General features: G+C 37.9%; 1 protein-coding gene across 6 annotated transcripts; it reads right to left on the bottom strand.

Annotated features, from left to right (window-relative positions):
• Positions 1–18,882, bottom strand: LOC104586146 (calmodulin-binding receptor-like cytoplasmic kinase 3). 6 transcript variants are annotated; one of them, XR_733417.3, is made up of 8 exons: positions 17,950–18,882; positions 17,498–17,749; positions 14,777–15,036; positions 10,332–10,497; positions 10,157–10,246; positions 1,641–1,939; positions 1,046–1,156; positions 1–471 (listed from the first exon to the last, which is right to left on the bottom strand). XR_733417.3 is itself a non-coding variant. In XM_010243292.3 (8 exons), the coding sequence occupies exons 2-8, from the start codon at positions 18,254–18,256 to the stop codon at positions 262–264; spliced, it is 1,584 nt and encodes a 527-aa protein (XP_010241594.1). In that variant the 5' UTR covers positions 18,257–18,586; positions 18,668–18,880; the 3' UTR covers positions 1–261. The 6 variants fall into 6 exon arrangements, 5 of the variants coding, with proteins under 5 accessions (XP_010241594.1, XP_010241596.1, XP_010241595.1 ...); XM_010243292.3 differs by lacking the exon at positions 1,046–1,156 and having other exon boundaries at positions 17,950–18,586; positions 18,668–18,880; XM_010243294.3 differs by lacking the exon at positions 1,046–1,156 and having other exon boundaries at positions 17,950–18,577; positions 18,668–18,880.
• Between the last annotated feature and the right edge of the window lie 336 nt (positions 18,883–19,218).

The following is a 19,218-nucleotide window of genomic DNA, read 5'->3' as shown; positions in this document are numbered from 1 at the left end:
TTTGACTATGTAACAATTGTCAATAGACCAATTATGTAATCAAACAATCAGGATACATGAAGCTATATATCTTGTAGATCAATTGGGGATGGAATGCCACCAGGAACTAGGTGCTGCATTTCCATAAGTGGTGAGTTAAACCATAGAACATTACCAATAACATAAAGAATGGAGTATGAGAGACCAAAGAGAACTAATCTTTGTTTGAACTGCAAACTCAAGACTGTTCTATCAACCAAACATCCTATTTCCAATTGTGTATCATGCTTTATTCACACTTCTAAGGTAGTCCATCCTAATTCCCCAGAGTTTCTTCCCAACTTCTTTCATGTCTGGCCTATCAGCCCGTGTAGGTGCAGCACACTGGAATGCCAATTCAAACATTTTCACGACTATCTCTGCACTAATCACTTCCTCCATTAAAGGATCTGCTATTGCTGCCAAATCTCCCTCAGTAAACTTTTGGAAGGCCTGCCACCACCAGAGTTGCATGGTTTTAATCACCTAATCTGGGCACATCCTTAGTGAAGCAATAAAAGATTCCCTATTTAATGACAAAGTTTAATGCATGGAATATCTGTCTTTAAAAACAAGCACTTGTTCACAAAAACAAAGGGGTTTACCTACTTATCAGAAAATGAGATGTTCCCAAATAATCAACCACTTAGGGGTTGTTCACCAATATGTATGATTTTATTTTTCAAAACAAAAACAACTGACACATCCTCAAAAACAACATGATTTTGCTGATATGCCAGTTTTTGTTTTAAAAAATAAAACCATACATATTGGTGAACATTCTTTAATTTTGGTGAAACTTCACAAATTTGATCAGGGTGAATGAAACCAAAATCATGCTATTTTTGGTCCAAGAAGTTTTAGATAAAAAATCAGAGTATTCACTTTTAGTTAGATTTTGGATATTTGAAAATTAGCCAGAATAAAACAACTGAACTAGGGTAAATATCCCCTACCAGGGGAAGAGGACATCACACACACAAAAAAAAAAGAAAGAAAGAAAACATGATCTGAAAAGTGTCCATACTTTGAACAAGTTGTGATCCTGCAATCAGGCTGTCCTCTGTAGCATGTTCCTAAGACAAACATGCTATTTATGAAATGAATTTGTAGTCCGCATAGCAGTTTTCAGCTCTTCCTTCAAGAATGACAAGTGGACAATGAATGTATACCCAGACACAGATGTGTAGCCATGGATATTGAGAGATGGGGATACAACTATCCGTTTACTAAAAGTCCAGACACAAATATGGGATTTATTCCATGTAAAATGCTTATATAATGTTTCTATATCTAGAACTTGAAGCTAATTGTCATTTCTCAAAGCTTGCCTTGCCAAATATACTTAAATTTTCAACATATATAGTTTTTTATAGTATGATTTATAAAAACAAACCAAATTTTTGACTGGAAACTTCTGTTAAAACAAACCATTTAACATATTTCAAAAGTTTTGATGCTATAGAGTATATATGCAGGTGTCCGTGCAATATATGGTTCTGGTGTCATATCAGATAAGGTGTCATGTCTAACACTGATATGCTAGGCATGTACAGGTATCTAGATATCACAGCAATTATGACAGTCTAAAGCCAGGCAAGAGAAGAGATTAAAGTGCATACCCATCTGATTGTGATCCTTTCCTTTGGAGCTCTCTTCATCTCCACTGGGCGACGGCCAGTAAGAACTTCTACAAGCAAAACCCCAAACGAGTACACATCGCTCTTGGGGGTGAGTTGGTACGTCTTCAGGTATTCAGGATCAAGGTAACCTGCAGTTCCCTTCACTTTGGTTGATATATGTGTCTGATCATCTTCATTTGGACCAACTCTTGCAAAGCCAAAATCAGTCACTTTGGCTCTGTAGCTCTCAGTAAGCAGAATGTTGGAGGATTTTACATCTCGGTGGATTATTTGCTTCTCTATTGAGAGATAAGAATGAAAAGGAAGTAGCACATTTAACCAAGAGTCAGCAGGCTCAAGTGTGACAAAAAAGAGTCACTGCTTCCTAGGTTAATAGCTTTAGTTATGCTGAGTGGAAGTAAGTTCAGTTTCACAACAAGCCAAATTTTCTACATTAAAGGTTTAACTGATGCCATATAAAGGTATTCAGTTTCTCTAGATTGAAGGATAGATTAAGCTGCAATTTGATGGAAGCTCCTCAAAGATACCTGGGTTGTCTGGTATAGATAGGATTCGTTACAGGTATGATGGGAATCTTCTATTGGTTTTTGTGGCCCAACCAATATGACCACCTCGAGCAAGGCACAAGTATTAGCCCTCCTCATTGGGGTTTGTATTGTAAAGAGGTTCAGGTCTTCTTCTATAGCTATCCAAGGGGGAATTCAGCCAATGTAATCAGATGGAGCAGCAAATCTTGGGTACAGTCCTTGAGAAGTGGCTTACTATGTCAATGAAATCAAAGACATTTTGTCATCCTTCTGTCCAACAGTGGTGAATCCCCATAGAATTAAATTTGTTCTCAGATAATCTTGCAAGATCAAAGGTGGAAAGGGTTTTCTTGTATAATGAGAGATGAAATTAATTGTCTTGGCTCTTGGGTGGACAAGCATGAGAATTGCAGAGAGACTGGGCCAAATGGGCCCTAGTATCTATTCTTTTATTTTTGTAGTGTGTTATTTATTTTTTTGTTAATGGGCCTGTCTTCGTGGGCCTGTTACTTCTTTTTATAAGCTTACTTTAAGTTCTTTCTTAGCTGGCCACCCACTTAAGGGCATACTTGTAATTAACTTAGTGAATGAAGATTAACAAAAGGATTAGAGAGGGGAGAGAGGAGATTATCGGACTCTTCTTCTTCTTCCTCCTTTTTTCTCCATCTTCTTCCTTCGTACTGCTGTCTTCTACCTTTCTTCCACTTTTCTCTCTAATTTTAATCAAGTTTATATCAGTTTTAGAGAACTGATTTACTTCTTGGTATCAGAGAAGGTTTCTCCCTTCTCTTTTTTTTCTTTTTCTCTTTTCCCATACACCTTTCGATTAGGAGAGTATATGGAGAGATAAGTTCCTATAGTTTAGAGGATCTTTTGCCCAGTTGGTAAAGGGTTTGGAGAGTTGAAGCCTGGCCGAAAACTGCCAAGAAGTGATGCTGTATTTTTTCTACCCAAAACCCTAGCCGATTAGAGAGTTCCAAAGTTACAGGTAAAGGAGAAGCTTTTGGTGTGGTGCTCAATGCTTGGGAGGTGTATTTTGACTTCTAGAAGTGTGTGTTTAAGTCTTGAAAGAGGTTGGAAAGCTCTGGTAGGAGTGGCTGCGTCTTCTCTCTTCCTCCCCGACAGTCGAGTGTAGTGAAACCCTAGCTGTCAAGTATTTGGATACTATTTTGACTTCAAGTAAGTTTATAAAGTCTAAAAATCTAGTTTTTTATTTTTGTTTGATCAATTGAGCAATACGGAAGTGAGTTCAAGCAGATGCCGATATCCGGGCTTGTCTCAGTAGATTCCATTTGACTGGTGTGACCACAATTAAGTTGGATGGAACCAATTACCAGCTTGGGCATAGTCTATACGGATTTCTGTCTGTAGTAGAGGTAAATTAGGGTATCTCACGGGTAGTAAGGTGAAACCTGAAGAGACAAACCCTGCATTTGAGAAATGGATGTAAGAGAACTATACAATAATCGGATGGTTGGTCAACTCTATGCAGCCCCATATAAGTCAGCATTATCTTTGGATGTCTTCAGCCAAGGAGATCTAGGACAGTGTTACGGAAACCTATTCACAGAAATTGAATGTGGCAAGAGCCTATAAGCTGAAAAGTGATGTGAAAAATCTGAGACAGGGGGAGAAGAGTGTGGCAATTTACTACTATTCTGAAATCTCTATGGCAGGAAATTGATGTTGTGGAGACAGTTGTATGGGAGAGTGCAAAGGATGCAAAAACTTTTAGGAAATTGGTGGAACGAAATAGGGTGTTTGAGTTTCTTACAGGACTCAACCCTGAGTTTGACATTATTAGGCAGAATATTCTGGCCAAGGATGAGGTCATTCTTTCCAAGCATATGCTATGGTAAGCAGTGAAGAGAGTAGGCGGCAGGTTCAGTTACAGAGTCCACCTACAAAACACTTTGCACATGTTAGAATAAAGCCGGAGGGTCCAACTAAAAAGAAAGAGCTGATATGTGAATACTGCAAGAAACCAAGGCATACTAAGGACATTTGCTGGAAGCTTCATCCAAATCTTCTACCAGGCAGGTTTAAGAATAACAGCAATTTTAAGAAGATTGGTCAGACAGGAAAGCCTAAGAATGCTAATGTTGCCACAGTGCTCGAAGGAGGGAATAAGGAAAGAGAAGAAAAGTCAGCCATGGAACAGTTGGCAACAATAAAGGCAAAGTTTGAAAAGTATGGAAGGCTATTGAATCACTTGGAAACCATTGTCTCTACATTCCACTCTTCAAGCAACACATCATCATCATCTGTATCTACTAACTCAGGTATTCGTGCTTCTACAAATCATGCTTATGTTTCAAGTAATCATAAAATCCCTGGGATCATTGATTTTGGTGCATCACACTATATGACCAGCTTGTCTAACCTTTTTTGTTCATATCATTTTCTCTCTAATAAAGAGAAAATATCTCTTGCTAATGGGTTTCTTGCTCCCATCTCTGGCAAGGGGGATATCAAGACCTCTAACACCCTTGTTCTATCCTCTGTTTTTCATGTCCCCAAACTTAATACCAATCTTTTATCTATTAGCAACTTAACTAAATCCATGAACTGTAGCATAACCTTCTTTCCTACCCATTGTGTTTTTCAAGACCTGAAATCTCAAAGGACGATTGGGAGTGGCCATAAGGTGAATGGAATATACTTGTTGGACACACTTGATAGGAGTCTTGGACCACCTCATGGAGTAGCCTTGGAGTCAGTTTTGTCAGAGTCTATTGATAGAGTCATGTTATGTCATTTCTAGTTTGGTCATTTGTTTTCCAACATGTTTAAGGGAGTGTCTTTATCGAGTCTTCATTGTGAGTCTTGTGAACTTTCAAAGCATTGTAGACAGTCTTATTCAGTAAGCAATAAAAGATATATTTCTCCTTTTCATATTGTGCACTTTGATGTGTGGGGGCCATATCATTTGCCTACGATGGGGGGTTACAAGTACTTTATCCTTTTTATTTATGATTATTCTCATTACACTTGGATTTATCTCATGGAATCTAGGGATGAAGTACAGACTATTGTGCAAAAATTTCATGAACTTATTCTTACCCAACTTAACACTCGGATCAAAATATTCCATTTTGATAATGCTATGGAATATTTTGAGAAGAACCCCCCATCCTACCTTGAGACTTTTGGGGTTATTCCTCAGAGTTCTTATTCCTACACTCCACAGCAAAATGGAGTGGCGGAAAGGAAGAACCACCATGTGGTTAAGGTTACTAGATCCCTCCTTTTTGCATCCCATGTTCCTACTAAAAACTGTATGCCTTCCCGGATTTTGAGTTTCAAAACCCCCTTTAGCCTTCTCTTTTCGGATGAGGATCTCTTTTCTTTTCCTCTCCGAGTTTTTGGGTGCACATGTTATGTACATCTTCATAGCCATCAAAGGCACAAATTTGAACCTAAGGCACGTAAGTGTATTTTTATAGGATATGCCTCCACACATAACGGATATTGTTGTTTTGATCCAGTTAGTGGCACCCACTTTGTCTCTCGGGATGTCAAATTTGCTAAGTCTACTCCTTTCTTTAGTACTTCTCTTGAGGGGGAGCAATCTGAGGAGTTCTTGCTATGTCACCAGCAGTTCCTCTTCTTGTTCATTTTGAGTCATATGTTGAGTTGTCCTCTCCTCCCACTGTGTCTACCTCAAGTGTTCTTGCTCCTCCTCCTCCTCCACTTCACCCTCCTATAATTCCCTCACATCTTGTTCTCCAAAGGTGATACCAAAGACATAGATTCAGGCATGGGCAAGTTGTTTCCACTCCTGCAAAAGAGCCTCTTGCTCCTCCCATCATTATTGAGGTAACAGGTCAACCTTCCTCTAAGACACCTACCTTCCCAGACCTTGACCTTCCTATTGCCCTTCAAAAAGGCAAGTGGAAGTGTACAACATTGTATCTCTAAACACCTGTCCTATAGCCTTCTATCCCCTACCTATTACTCTTTTCTTGCTTTTGTTTCTTCCCATGTGATACCGAAGTCTGTACCAAAAGCCCTATCTAAACCTGAATGGAGGGATGCTATAATGGCTGAACTGGATGCTTTGTAAAAGAACCATACCTGGGATATTGTGGATTTGCCAAAGGGGAAGGAACCAGTAGGTTGTAAATGGGTATTTACCATTAAATATCATTCTGATGGCTCTATTGAGAGGTTTAAGGCCCAATTGGTTGCTAAAAGCTAGACTCAGATGTATGGTATTGATTACCTTGAGACTTTTGCTCCTATGGCCAAGATGACCTCAGTCCGAGTTTTGTTGTCTCTAACTGCTACTTTTGATTGGCCTCTCCACCAGTTTGATATTAAAAATGCCTTTTTGAATGGAGATCTACATGAAGAGGTCTATATGTTTTTGCCTCCAGGAGTGTATGGAAAGGAAATGCAAGGAAAGGTGTGTAAACTGCAAAAATCCATTTATGGTCTCAAACAGTCTCCTCAGGCCTGGTTTGAGAGATTCAGGACTGCTCTTGTCTCCTTTGGTTACACACAAACTGATTGTTTATGTTGATGACATTGTGATCACGGGTAATAACACCCAGGAGGTTAGTAAACTCAAAAAGTTTCTTAACTCTGAATTTGAGATCAAGGATTTAGGAGATCTCAGGTATTTCTTGGGAATTGAAGTTGCTAGATCTAAGGATGGTATCTTCATTTCTCAGTGCAAGTATGTTCTTGACCTCCTTGCAGAGACTGGTAAACTTGGTGCTAAACCGGCCTCCACCCCTATAGATCCCAATCATGGTTTTCAAAACCAAACCAGACCGGACGATCAGGCCGGAAAAACTGGGAACCGATCATGTGAATAGTTCCATCTTACCCCAGAACTGTTATTTCCCCAAAAACCGTTGATTTGGTCAGCAAACCACTAACATGGGTGTTCGAACCGTTCAATGGTTTAGCCATTTTTTATTTATTTTTTTTTGTCATAACGGATCGTCCATTCGGTTCAAATGGTCGGCCCATTCAACTTAAGAACCAAACCCCTGATCGGTTCTGATGAGGGCGGATTTGGCCCTCCAATGATATTGTGACAGGCACCTGGGAACAACTAGGTGACACCTAGAACCACTTAGGCAACAACTTGCCTTAGCCAAGTTGATGGTGTCCCACCTGGCGGCCTGGCCCTGGCGCGAGCTGAAAGCCTGGCCCTGGCACAAGCTGAAAGCCTAGCCCAGGCGCCGAACTGGCGGCCTGACACAGGCGCCGACCTGACGACCTGCGAGACGTGCTCGCCGACAAATTCGGCATGCATATCCCAACACTCCCACGAACCTTGGAAGTTGGCCCACGTACTGAACGATCCGGAGGGTGGTCAACGTGCATGGCGGTTGCCTCCGGGAATCTCGGACCACTTAGGTGACTTCTCGGAAATCTCGGATATGGTGCGTGAAGCCCACGCCAAACCATGCCTATATACAGGCACCAACCCCAATGACATGAGGGGGGCAAGTAAGCATATTCTAGCTCTCATACTTTGTGATTTTTAGCTCGCAGTCTACTATGAGAGTACTAACTTAAGCATCGGAGCGACCTCGCCGGGTTAGCCACCCCGGGTCCTTTGACATTGATTCCTCGCAGGTCTCTAAAGAACTACGAAGCTCAACAATCAATCCAGCTCGCCACCAGCCAGCTCGGCACTCTGTTCAGCTCGACACCTAATAGGCAGCTCGGCCCTCAGGTCAGCTCGTCACCTAATATGAAGCTCGCCCAGTCAGTTTGGCACCTAACCTGCCCAGCTCGGCACCTAATTTGCCCCCAGCTCGGCCTGATCAGTTTAGCATCCCAGGCCTCATTCAGCAAAAGTTCTCCACTTCGGCCTCTGAGTCATCGGCCACTTGGAAGCATACCAAATGACGAGGTACTTAGCACAAAAAAATTGATACATGACCAAAAATTGATTCATCAGGTTCGTTGTCCGGTTCAGTTTTAAAAACCTTGATCCCACTCATAAGCTTTCTACTACTGATGGTGAACTTTAGTTAGATAGGAGAGTGTTTCAGAGACTGCTTGGGAAGTTATTATATCTCTGCATGACTCGGCTAGATATTTCCTATGCAGTGAGTGTTATTAGTCAGTTTATGCATTCTCCCAGAAATACACATTTAGCTGCTGCAGAAAGAGTTTTGTGTTACTTGAAAGGTACTCCATGGAAAGGTATTCTATTTGCCAAGCATGAACACATGAAGCTAGAGGCATACACTGGTGCTGATTAGGCTGGATGTGTTGACGATAGGAGATCCACCTCAGGACATTGTGCTTTGGTGGCAAGGAACATTGTCTCATGGAGGAGTAAGAAACAGTCTGTAGTTGGCTAGTTGCTAGATATCCTCTACTGAAGCAGTGTATTAGAACTATTGTGGCTGCGATCACTTTTAGAAGAGTTGGGAGTTGACTATGAAAAGCCAATGATGTCTACTATGAGAACCAGACAGCTATCAACATTGCACATAATCCTATTCAACATGACAGAACTAAGCACATTGAGGTTGATAGACATTTTATACAAGAAAGAGTTGTTTCAAGGGAAGTTTGTCTGCCATTTATTGCTTCAGAAGTGCAGTTGCCTGATGTTTTGACCAAGGAAGTTCCAAGAGGGAAGCTGACACACTATATAAGAAAGTTGGGCATGATTGACATATATGCTTAGCTTAAGGGGGAGTGTAGAGAGACTGGGTCGAATGGGCCCTAGTATCTATTCTTTTATTTTTGTAGTGTGTTATTTATTTGTTTGTTAATGGGCCTGTTACTTCTTTTTATAAGCTTACTTTAAGTTCTTGCTTAGCTGGCCGCCCACTTAATGGCACACTTGTAATTAACTTAGTGAATGAAGATTAACAAAAGGATTACAGAGAGGAGAGAGGAGATTATCGAACTCTTCTTCTTCTTCCTTTTTTTTCTCCATCTTCTTCCTTTGTATTGTTGTCTTCTACCTTTCTTCCACTTTTCTCTCTAATTTTAATCAAGTTTATATCAGTTTTAGAGGACTGATTTACATCTAAAATGTAGGTTTGAGTCTGAAAGTGGCCACTTTATGCTAAAAATGCTGGAGGTTAGGTCCATATCCAGTCCATACTCCCCAAAACCCTAGATAGTCAGAACTAGCATTGATTTCTCAAGAATTGTGTCTTGCCAAATGTAATTAAATTTCTAATATATGTATATTTTTTTAGTATAATTTTTTTAAACATACCATTTTACATGTTTTAAGAGTGTTAATGTTATAGAGTACATCTAAAAATTCTCATAGAATACCTGGTGTTGTATCTAGTTAGTATCATGTCCAACACCAGGTGATATATTAATGCATATGTATGCATGGATATGCATAAAGGTAGTGAGAAAGGCTATCCTGTGTTTGTGTTATTCAAAAAGTGAACGAGTGTCAAGACAATAATTCAAATTGTAGCTCCTTGAGTGATAAAATTAGGGACAGAACATATTTCTTTTTTAAACCAATGACTAAATGATGGGATATAGAGTCCTAAAAATGTACATATCAGATGTAATATGTTAGTTCAGAACTTTACAATTGACAAATCTATGATAAAGGGGATCAAAACATAATGAGAGAAGACAAGTATTTAAGAAACCACAGAGTAGGACACTAAAGTTCTCAAAAACTTTAAGGATCTTTACTTCCCCCTCTCCAGACATCCAAAAAACAATAAAAAGAAGATCAACTAAGTAACTCCATGTCCAAAATTAGGAATGAAGAAAGAAAATATGAGAAACAATAAGATGAACTCTTATAATCTTTAGAAGCTAAGAGCTGTTTCAAACCAACACATCTAAGAAGTAAAGAACCATTCCAACTCTTTTGAGCATCAATGCTTCTAAACAAAATATTGTAGTTAAATCCCACTTTACTCAGATAAGTGTTAAAAATGAGCCATAGGATATGACATCACAAGAAAAGAAAAAGAATCCAGAATAAATGCAAAGTTCCCTAACCTGCATATAGATGGAGGTATGTCAGGGCATGAGCAACATCAATGCAAATTTCCAGCCGCTGATTGAAGTCCAAGATTTTTCCACGCTGACCTGCACAGTGTAACAACCAAAATAATGATTCTTAAGTGGTAATTTAGATTAAAATATTATTAAGTCCTTTGTGTATGGTGATTACCATCCAGATGCTCCCTAAGAGTACCGTTTGGAACATACTCTGTAATGATAATGTATTCATTTCCTTTATCAACATAACCAAGTAGTCTCACTAGATTCCTATGTTCAATTTTGGCTAGTAGTTCAACTTCGCTGCTGAATTCAGACCGTAGATTCTCACGTTGTTCCTGTCTAACGTCTACATGTCAACAGAAGAGTATTGTATTTGAAGGAAGGACCTCAATATAATCTTGACATATACAAAAATTATTTTGTTCATCATTAACCTCCTTTATGAAAAATAAATTCAGATGTCCTTTAAACAGTTTATTCACACTAAAGTGGTGAATATGTACCATGATTTAACATCTCTGAAAGTGCGAAGTAATGAAAGGAAGATCATGACAAAATAATTTTATAAACTATCAGACTGTTGGAAATCTAGGTTAACTAATTTGTGCAGCTCACCTTTTCTTTTCAAGTTTAACCAACTTTTAGTTTTAGACCTCCAAAAGAGGATAAGAGTGTTCCTCCTCTTTACTTAGAACACAATGACACACTACATCATTTATTAACATTAAGATTCCTTTCAGATAATTAGCTGAGGAATCAACTCCAAAATCCAATAATGTAAAATTAGAATGCCAATTTTTAGTAACTACAAGACTTACTATTTATAGTAATTCTTGTAATTACTATTTTTAGTAAACTCGTGGGTTACTTTTTAGTAATTTCATGTGTCTTTAAACTTTAAAATAAGTCTTAGTGGGATCAATAATGAGTTACTTGAGTTATTTAAGAGTTGGAATCTTTCCTTAAGTGTTTTTTTTTCTTTGAAGCCTTATTTAAGTGTTATTACAGATTACTTGTGGACTTGTGTTGATTCCAAGTTGTTTTGGATCAGTTTCCTAGTCCAAATTGGAGTCTGTAAAGGAACATCCGAGATAATAAGTTGAGTCTATAAATAGGGTCATTGTAATTGGAGTTCAAGAAGAGTTGATTTGCTGAAATAAAATTTGGTTTAGTGAACCATGGTTGTTGCCAGAAATTTCTCTTTTTCCCCCTCTCTATCTTATTTCTTCCTTCAAGAGATTAACAAGAAGAATTCTTCTCTCTTTTGATTTCTTACTCATTCTTGGGTGGACAGAAAGCTATCTACTTTCTTTTCTACCCTCATTCTTCATCATTAATCACCTACAACCCTTCATCCCACAAAGCCCACCATCAGATCTTAAATTAGTAGGGCCCCTACCCCATCCTACATCACGTCTCCTCCATATCTTTGTTGCATTCAAAAATAACAATGGCCCCATCTCTTCATTTGTTTTGTCTTCTTCGATCTTTTTATTTGACATTTAGAGTTTATAGACCCATTTTCTTTGTATCTCCCTCATGCATTAATAGAAAAAAAAAAAAACTGATCCCTAGATTTCATGAGATATAATTTTGTCTTGGTTCTAGTTTTAGTGTTTGATTCTTTCATGTTGAAATCAGTGCTAGATAAGGACAATGACTAAAATACCCCTGCTCAATAGCCGAGGTAAATAACCCTTCATTACAACACTCTCCCTCAAGTTGGGTTATAAATGTCAATCATTCCCAACTTGGTACATAACTCATTGTGACGCATGGCATTGACCCCTTCTGTAAATACATTTGCTAATTGCTCCTTAGAGCTTATATAAGGTGAACAAACTTCACCCCTCTCAAGTTTTTCTCTAATGAAGAATTTGTCTACTTCAATATGTTTAGCTTGCTCACGTAATATAGGATTAGGAGCTATTTTAATAGCAGCCTTGTTGTCACAGTAAAGAGAAACAGAATTGTCGACTGTGAATCCCAAAGCTCTCTCAAGAGATTCTTGATCCACAACACTTCAGCCACCCCATGAGCCAATGATCCATGGCTCAGTACTTAACTTCTATGCTAAACCTTGTTACCATTGTTAGCTTTTTACTTATCCAGGTTGTCAGGTTGCCTCCCAAAGGTGCAATATCCAATGGTGGACCTCCTGTCATCAATTGATGTAGCCCAATCAGCATCTAATCTCTAGGATTGGCAAACATTAGGCATGGTCATGGACAGACACAACAATCTTACTAGTCTAGAATTGCTTAACATCAAGGAGGGGCTCCCCTTCACTATCCCCCAGTCTATGGTTCTGTTTAATGGGTGTGTTGGCTAGTTTGACCCCCGCCCCCCCAACTTACCTGAATCTTGTAATAAATCTAAGATGTAGTTCCTTTGTGATAAGAAGACACCCTTGTTGGAATGAGCAACCTCTATTCCAAGGAAATAGTGTAGTCGACCTAGATCCTTCACCACAAATTAGGAAGTTAAGAACTCCTCCAAATTCTTTATTTCTGACACTTAATTACGTTTGGTTACGATATTGTCCACATAAACAATCAAAGCTGCAATTTTATCTTATATAAATCAAATAGGAGAAAATTAAGAAACTTTAAATAGGTATTTTTTTGTAAGTAAAGAAATGATTTATTAATTATTAAACCAGAGAGTATACAAAGAGGCTTCCCAAGTGGAGGCATGAAATACAGCCTCGGTTACAAAGCAAATTACAATTGAGCCCAAAACAAACTTTCCCTATGTACCCCTTGCTTAGCTAAGTAATCTGCCATCCCATTAGCTGACCTCATTTTCCAATGAATTCTTACAATCATATTAGAGGTTAACAATTTGAATATTTTCACAGCTTCCATGTAAGTCCAAATAACAGAATCTGAATCTATCAACCACCCAACTACCAGCTTGGAATCCCCTTCAATAATCAATCTGTCCACACTTAGCTGTCTTGTGAGCCTGCACCTCCTGTAATACTGCTTGAAACTCAACAAAGATAGAGTCCCCCAATCCAATCAGGCCTGAATATAAAGCAATTATATGCCCAGATGCATCCCTAAAAACACCCCTATTCCTGAAGGCATTGGGTTTCCAAGGCTGTTTCCCTTTAATAGGTATCTTTCTCTTTGTCTCCCTTTTAGTCTTTTATTCATCTTCTTTTCATTAAATATGCCATTTACTTTCCATTTTGATTTGTCTATTTTGTTACCTTTTGTTTTGATTAGATTGAAAACCTTATTTTGTAGTTATATGAATTTTTCTTCTTTTGAACTATTGTATTTTATTAAGTAAATCATATCAAAATAGTAAGCCAATTATCTAATAAGCAATTCCCCATTAGTTCCTTTAGGAAAAGTTTTTTTTAAATATGATATTTTCAAAAAATATTTAAAAGTTTTTAAATATATAGTTATTAATGAAATCTGAAATACCGCCAACATATTGGCAAAATATCACAGATATTAGGAAAATAGGTGCCAGAAAATTTTCATATTGTCACCAAGCAAAATGGGGATATTTTGGGAAATTTTCACAAAATTGTCGATATTATGAACCATGGACATAACCACCTCACAATAACTATGGAATGGAAGAAAAAGAAAAATAACTAGCACTTCACATAAACAGAGAACATAAGCAATCCACAATAATCAAACATATCCACTATAAGAAAATTCAATACCAAGCAAGTATATCCAGCCACCCACATCCCCAAATCAACGAATCAGGAAAACAATACATCCCCTTTAAGGCAATCTCAAAACCCTAGTCATCTGCTCACATCTTTTTCCCACCCTCCTTTTACCATTTTTAGAAGACTTTCAATGAGGGTTCCTTCACCATAAGAGATAAATATAGGTGCCCTCTGCAACTACCACAAGTTCGGGACCTTGGATTGTGGATGGATTTTGGATCCTCAGTCTTTTTTCATTGCCCAGATGAATAGATTAAAATCATATAACTGTAACCCTTGATCACACTGAATTTTTATGGAGGCTCTTGGGAGCTGCTCAATAAATGACATGTCTCCATATACCATGACGATATTCTTATTTTACTACTTTTCTTCCTAGTAAGCTTGCTTTCAATGCTTTTAGAAAGGTCCAGAGTTATATGGTCCTTCCTAAGAATGCTAGTCACAATAACCTAGGGTCTTGTGAGGGACAATAGGTGTGCCTTTTTTTATCAAAAAGTTAGGTGCACCTTTTTCTTATTCAAAATTATTAAGGAATTTCTAATAGGGGCCAATGGCCATTGCTTTGTGCAGTGGTGAAATCTCAGGTTAACAAGTGTGAGAACATAGTCTAAGTCTTAGAGTGGACACTTTGTGCAAAAAAGCCATAGGTTAGGTTTGTATTCAGTCTACCCCTCACAAGACCCTAGAAGGTAGCAACCAACATTGGAAATGGCCCTGACTAAGGAATTTCAATTGTAAAACTAATCACATTTATGCACAATTCTTTTGCTGAATGAAAATTCTTGCATGAACCTATTGTCCCACTTAATTGCCTTTTCTACTCTTTATTCATGTTTGCCATCTTTGTTTTCTTTAGAAAGATGGTTTCTACAATCATCCATATCCAAAGGGAGAAGGAAATTGATTACCCTTCTTGCTCGCTTGATGGCAACAACCTGGCCACCTGGCAATTGGGCTCGATAGACGGATCCAAAACCTCCTTCACCTATCTGTTGTGAACGTGAGAAATTGTTGGTAGCTTTGATAACCTGACTCATATTGAGATGTACAGATCCAACTCTACTAAATCTTGGTGATGGTGTTGAGTAGAGAGGACTAGGTGGCACTCGAAGTGGACTGGGTGGAATCTTATTAGAAGAAGAAAGTACTTCCATTGAAACTGAATGCTCTGCAGAATAAAAAATGATCTAGTTAGGCAGCAAAACTAAAAATGAGTTGAACCAAACAAGTTGAATTGTGACAAGCAGAAGCAAGATACTAAATTTTAATTGTTGGATAGGTTTCAATATACTTTGAAATGAAATCTTTTGTTTGTTTTTTTTTTTTTGAAATTTCACTGGAATTTCAACATCCCCAACCAAATAGGATGATAGATTCTATTCTTTTTAAAAAGTAAAAAGAATCTCATAACTTTCTTACAAACTATTCCTATGTTATTCAAATCTCTAAACATACTAGGTTTTAGTTGTATTTCATTTTCAAGAAAGTCAAAGCTAGAAGAAAATGTCAATATTTCAAGAAATTCATGAAACTTAGACACTAGATCCTGTGGAAACAAAAAAAGAAGTGTAACAATCACTAGTACACCAACCACTAGTTCAACAAAAACTATGCTTATGTGTTTACTAGCAATGACCCATGCAATGCACGGGCTGCTGTTTCAAAAGGCATTTTTAAGGGAAAAAATGTAGTAGCAATAATTCACCAAAGTTCAGCACTTCTTTATACATTTCTAATTCTTTGTATGAAAATACTTGAAGTTACTGCTGTTAGCAGAACTTCTGGGTAGAAGAGAAAACAGAAATCAATAGGAAGAAGAAGAGAGAAAAAGAAAAGAGAAGAAGAGGTAGAAGAAGAGAAAAGAGAAAAGAGAAAAGAGAAAAGAGAAAAGAGAAAAGAGAAAAGAGGAAGAGCAAGAGAGGAATGGGCGAAAATCACTTACTGCCGCCCAAGGCAGTATTATTTATATGTTTAACATAGCATTAGGTAAAAGGACAAAAGTGCCCTGCTACCTATAACAGTACAAGAAAGAAAGCATAAAGCCAAAAATAAGAAATAAAAGACTGAACTTATGGGACCACACATAAAGAATATCAGGTCTGGTCCACTGTATCACTACAAAAATAATAGAAAAATATTTTCTTTTCTTTCTTAATTATTGAGCTTCTAACTTATTCCTTTTTATATAGTTTATATATTATGAAAGTACATAAATTAAGTGCTTATCACGAGATCGGTAACCAAGTTATAAAAGAAAAACAATTTCAAATTTGAACTGACCAAGATAATCAAATGCTCACATTAGGTGCTTTCCTCCTACATTTTATTACATGAAGCCAGCATTAAAGACATGAGCATAAAAAACAATTGAATCAAAACAACCTATGAAACTAGTCTATTTAAATTAATAAAAAAAGAGAAAACCTGATAACCCATGGAAAAGAGCATGGTTTCCCTAGAATATTGTAGAAGAAGAAGAACGATTAACCCCATGTTGTCTAGGCCATGGGGAAAAATAAGATAAATAAATCATTTGATGCAAGTGGTTCTATAATTGAAGTAGATGTTTTTGATGCCTTTAAAAAAATAAATAAAAACAGACATTTTTGAAGAAGAATAGCTGTTTTGGTTAATTATGTGAATGCTAAACATTTTAAAACTTAAGTGATTGACATTTGGGAGAGGTGGGATTATGGTTGAGTAATATTAGGAAAATTTAATAAAACAGTGTAGGAGGTGTTTGGCTGGATGAGGGATTCAATTGGTGATTTGTGTGTGATAAAGACGAATAAAAAAAGGAACTGGAATTTAATTTCTAATATTTTCTTTACTAATAAAAATTTAGAGATATTAATTGGGAGGCTGGATGTAAAGATGGGAGCTAATTTGGGGACCCTTCCTTAATTGCCACTTCACAATTTAGCCTAAAGTTTCATGAAATGAAGAAAAGCATATGGGGAGACATGTTTGTAAGTGGAGATTTTGTGAAACTTTATGATGGGAAACAAAGAAACCTAATTTAAAACTTATAGTAAATTCTTTATTTTGTTAATATTTCACGTGTGAAGGAGAGAAGAGGAGACTCCATGTGAGGCCTATGTATATACTCTGAAGTTGAAAGCATTGGACATATAGTAGACTCATCAGGCCAGTTATGCAGAGAAAGCGAGAACTGGAAAGACCGAGAAAGCTACAAGTTAATAAGTGTAAGAGATTACTAATTTGACTTTATCTGCACATTAATTGGGTGAAGTTGATCTAAGAGAAACAATTCTAGCACCAACCAAAACCAACATGTCTTTAATGGTTCGGCAGATAAACAGCAATTTTCTGTGGGTCTACCAGCAAATCTAGAAAAACAACTCCCATTCATTCAGTATCCATATAGTCCTTGAATTGAACTAAAAAACCTGTGCAGTCCTTTCCTGCTGTGTGGAGAATCCATAAATAACGTGCAGTCTGGTCAATAACAGCATGTTGGTTACATATTGCAAAGAAAAAGAACTTCTCAAATCAATTGTTCAGCATTTCTCAGATAACATTTTTTGGGCCTCCAAAGTACAATAGAAAAGGAAGAAGGGGAAACAAGAAAAAGAAAACTTGTAACATGCATTAAAGATATGACTCACTTGAACTCGAGTCATTGGCAAGAGCAGCTTGTTCAGATTCTTTCCTTCTTGAACGGAAACAGGGACAAAGTATAATGCAACAAAGTAGGAACATTCCCGGTACCGCCATGGCCAATGTCTTTGGGGATAACCATGGTCTATGATCAGGGTTGTCATTTCTTTGATGAATCTTTTCATCAAGCTTGCGTAAAGCGTCTTCATTCATTTCCAATTCACGCCCATTTTTTCTCCCTGCCCTTTGAAGGATAGTTTCTTCACCAAATCAAATGAAACAATCCTTTTCCGGTTAATGGTTAAAGATAAAACATGAAAATGAAGTCCAAAAAACAGTTAGCCCAAAACCCAAATCAAGCAATCAAATAGCAAATCGATTAGCAGAATTCCAACGTTGTTGATGCTTGTGTCATATCTCTATAACATTATTAGACTCAAGGTTATCAAAAGATGCATACCTTTGTCCAGTTCTAAACCACAGTATTTCCTTCCAAGTCCTCGCCATTCTTCCACACCCGAGTGAAGGAAACATCCAATTGCATGGTGGAATACAAGAGAATCGCAGAAACTAACTATGTCCACCTTATTCCCATTTATATAAAAGAATTCTTGCTCTGGAGACACCGAATAGGCGAGTCGGTCACCTCTACAATCCTTTAACTCAGTCACTGAGCAATAGACAAAGCTACCCAGCAACTGTACTAACATCAACAGACTAAATCCAAGCAAAGCCATTTTCAACGAACTAAACCCCCCAAAATCCATTTTTTAGCACTTAAATATGACACGAACCATCTCTGTATTTACCGGAATTCCCGCCAAACAAAACGTGGGATATCACTGGGACGACAATGAAAGTAACTTCCCAAAATTCAACCAGAATTCTCGATACCCAATTAACCCGTGAAGGACCCTGCTGGTAGAAGCGCTTAAGTCAAAATCCACTACGAGTAAAGTCAAACTCCAGGGTTCAGATTGCGAAAATCATGCAAGCCCATACGCTCGAAAGTGGAAAGAATTCTTTTGCTACTCAGTTCACCAGATCCACAAAGCAAGCAAACCCAGAAAGCAATAAAGCTAAAAAACCTGAAAACACTAATAATTCAAGGGAAACCAGAAGATTACAAGTTCAATGAACTGATACACCCAAAATCGCAAAATACATAAAGGACCAACCTGGTTTCAGGTGTTTGACCTGTACAGAGGCAGAGCTGAACAGGCTGATCCCAATTTGAGGATGAAGCTAAACTACGAGAGAGCCATCAATGCAAAGAAAAGTAGAAAAACTTGGCTTCTTCATTTAATGAAACAACGAAGAAGGCAGAGGAAACCGGCCCGGAAGGTGGGCTTAAACCTGATGGAAACCGCTCTCTCGCCGTCGTTTCATTCTTCCATAGTTCCATAATAATAAAAAAAGGATAAAAAGGACATCTTCATAAAATTGACCCCCTCGGATTGGCTCCCCACTTCGCGCCCCACAGTACATCCCCAGATGACAAATGTTTCCAAGGCACAGTTGGGAAGCATTGTGGGGCGCGATTTGTTGGAGGCAACTTGAATTCGTAATTGACCGTTACGAGTTGAACGCCATTTTCAACGTGCAATCCCATGTAAGCTGATGCATATGATCTTATATATATGGATGCTCGATGATCTATTATTGACCGTTCATTTAATGATTTGTCATCAATAAGTTAATCAAGGCAGTCATTTAAATCAGGTCAACG

This window comes from Nelumbo nucifera, chromosome 2 (assembly GCF_055504915.1).
Source record: "Nelumbo nucifera cultivar China Antique chromosome 2, China Antique-T2T, whole genome shotgun sequence".
Taxonomy (NCBI): domain Eukaryota; kingdom Viridiplantae; phylum Streptophyta; class Magnoliopsida; order Proteales; family Nelumbonaceae; genus Nelumbo; species Nelumbo nucifera.
Note: the sequence above shows the minus strand (reverse complement) of the source record. Positions and strands in the feature narration are given on the sequence as shown.